This window comes from Alligator sinensis, unplaced genomic scaffold (genome assembly GCF_000455745.1).
Source record: "Alligator sinensis unplaced genomic scaffold, ASM45574v1 scaffold442_1, whole genome shotgun sequence".
Lineage (NCBI taxonomy): Eukaryota > Metazoa > Chordata > Crocodylia > Alligatoridae > Alligator > Alligator sinensis.
Genome location: NW_005841829.1, coordinates 7,430,572 through 7,432,722, shown reverse-complemented (window position 1 = coordinate 7,432,722; position 2,151 = coordinate 7,430,572). Strand labels below are relative to the sequence as shown.

The 2,151-nt window shown below is 42.1% G+C and overlaps 1 protein-coding gene across 1 annotated transcript in view; it reads right to left on the bottom strand.

Annotated features, from left to right (window-relative positions):
* The window catches only part of NAV2 (neuron navigator 2), a 420,322-nt gene that overhangs the window by 189,201 nt on the left and 228,970 nt on the right, over positions 1 to 2,151 (bottom strand). Inside the window, 2 exon segments of the mRNA XM_025200388.1 lie at positions 1 to 3; positions 5 to 899. The exon segment at positions 1 to 3 is cut by the window's left edge and continues 183 nt beyond it. Coding sequence (XP_025056173.1) covers positions 1 to 3; positions 5 to 899 — 898 coding nt within the window.

Here is a 2,151-nt window from a genome sequence, read left to right as displayed (position 1 = left end):
GCTGTCTAGTTGGGTCTTCTGATGAGAGAGCCCTGAGCCAGGTTTCCCACTGCGGCTTCTCTCACCTTCCTTTGAAGAAGTTGGGGCACTTGAGGATTTCCCTGTGGTGGTTTTCATTCCTGGTTTTGGTATTCCACTGTGCGAAGGAGCAGAGGCCTCCTTCTTGGCACTATTCAGCTTTCCTCCTTTAGGGATAAAGCTTGCAATCTTTGAGGACTTTTTTGGCATCTCTGTCGCAGCTGGTGCTGTCTGTTCTTCTTTTGGCTCCTCTTTCATGTCCAGCTTCTCCGATACAGATGTTCTTTTTACCATGTCTCTACTTTTATCCTTTTCTTTCTCTTTCTGCTTCTCTTTCTCTTTCTCACTGCCCTTTGGGGAACTTTTCTTATTAGTCAGTGCGCGGCTAAAAGTTCTTTGTGCAATTCCCTTGAGTGCAATTTTGGGACTACTGGATGTTGGTCCTGGATTATTCACATTCCGGTTTGCAGCATCAATCTCCTCACTTTCCTCAAAGCTAGGAAGTGTCTCAAGTCTTTCACAGCTATTATCCCGAGACCTTGAACCTTCCAGGGTTGTCCCACCTGCTTTGGAGCCTCCTTTGCTATTGAAGAGTTTTAATTTCTCAAGCATGGATTTTTGTCCATTAGGAGTTGCTTTGACCATTTCCGTTGGTGGTTTGGGAGGCTCTGGCACTGGCTGCTTTACAGATAACATGGAAGACGTGGCTGTGTGCTTAGCGCTAAGGGACTTGCTACGCCAGGGTTTAATGGCAGAGCTGGGCTGGGGTATGGCCGATGAGTTATTGCAACTAACAGCATTTGTAGTGCTGCAGCTTTGAACTGAAGATGGTACATTTTCATTCATTCCTGTCGGCTGAGAGGCTGTACTGTCTTCTGGCTCTGGGGAAGAAGGAAAAAAAAAACACTTAGTAGCACCTGGTATTAAAACAGCTCCACAACTTCTCTCCGTGGTAAAAGAAAAGGTGCTTTAGACTACTAATATCAGCAAAGACAGAGATGTATCATTATTACAAACTACAGCAGTTATGATGAGGAAGGACTTCTGTTGTTTTCATCCCCTGAAACAAAAGAACAACAAACTCCTACCATTCAAATGTATTCAGTTTTGCAGCATTCCTGGATCAACCTAAACGTGGAAAAAATGCATGCGTTTCAGTGTCCTATAAGTCTTCACTGCATTTTCATTAGCATGATCACAGACACTTCTATCCAACTACGACTTTCCCTCAGCTTTTAGCAAAAGCTCTGCTGTCCAAGTTCACTTCTCAGAAAAACCTCAAGTATCTTTAAAATACTGCATGGAGAAAGGAAAAAAGAAACGAAGTTATTCCAATTAAGGATGGTTTCAAATTTTCATATCCATAAAAACAGAGGCAAACCCATTCTGCAAAAATAAAACCAATCATGCTCTTAGTCATGCAGTGAACCTAAATGATACATCTTTATCTCATAACTAAATCCAGCTGTAAGATGAGCTAGTGGCAGTAACTGTAAACCCTTTCCCGGTAAGCCCCAAACTCCTATTTCTTTAGCTTCTGTAAATGTTTCTTGCTTTCCTTAAGTGACTAGTTTAGTGCCTAAAAAGAGATCAAAAATCATACTCACTTACTTACCTATCAGTGGCCACTTCTCTCCTGAAGTTTCTTTTTGCAAAGTTTCTCTTCTGGAGACGTTATTCTCTCAATTATCACCAACGTGTTTTCTGTTAAACTGCTCATGTTTCCAATTAACTTTTGTCATCCACGACTGTTCGCCTGCCCAGCAGCCCGCTGGGGATTAACGGCTTCTACCTATATTTCCCTGCCCTCTAGCAATAAAGTAAACTGTGTATAGAGCTGCTTTTTTAATTTAAAAATCAACAGCAGGGCAGAGCGTACGTTTTCAGCAGCACTATGAATTCAGTTTTGTAAATCATGAACCACTGCAACCACACAGGGACTGTTTTACTTCACTTTCAGCTGCTCTCAGAAGATATGGCTCTGTTAACCTCACTTGTGTGATCCAAACCAGACCTCCCGAAGATTTAAAGCACATACATCTTCATGACTTAGTGGAGATCCAAGTGTTAGAGATCCCTTTATAATAAACTCACAGTCATTACACATTGTTATGTACTAAGCGGGACAGCAGG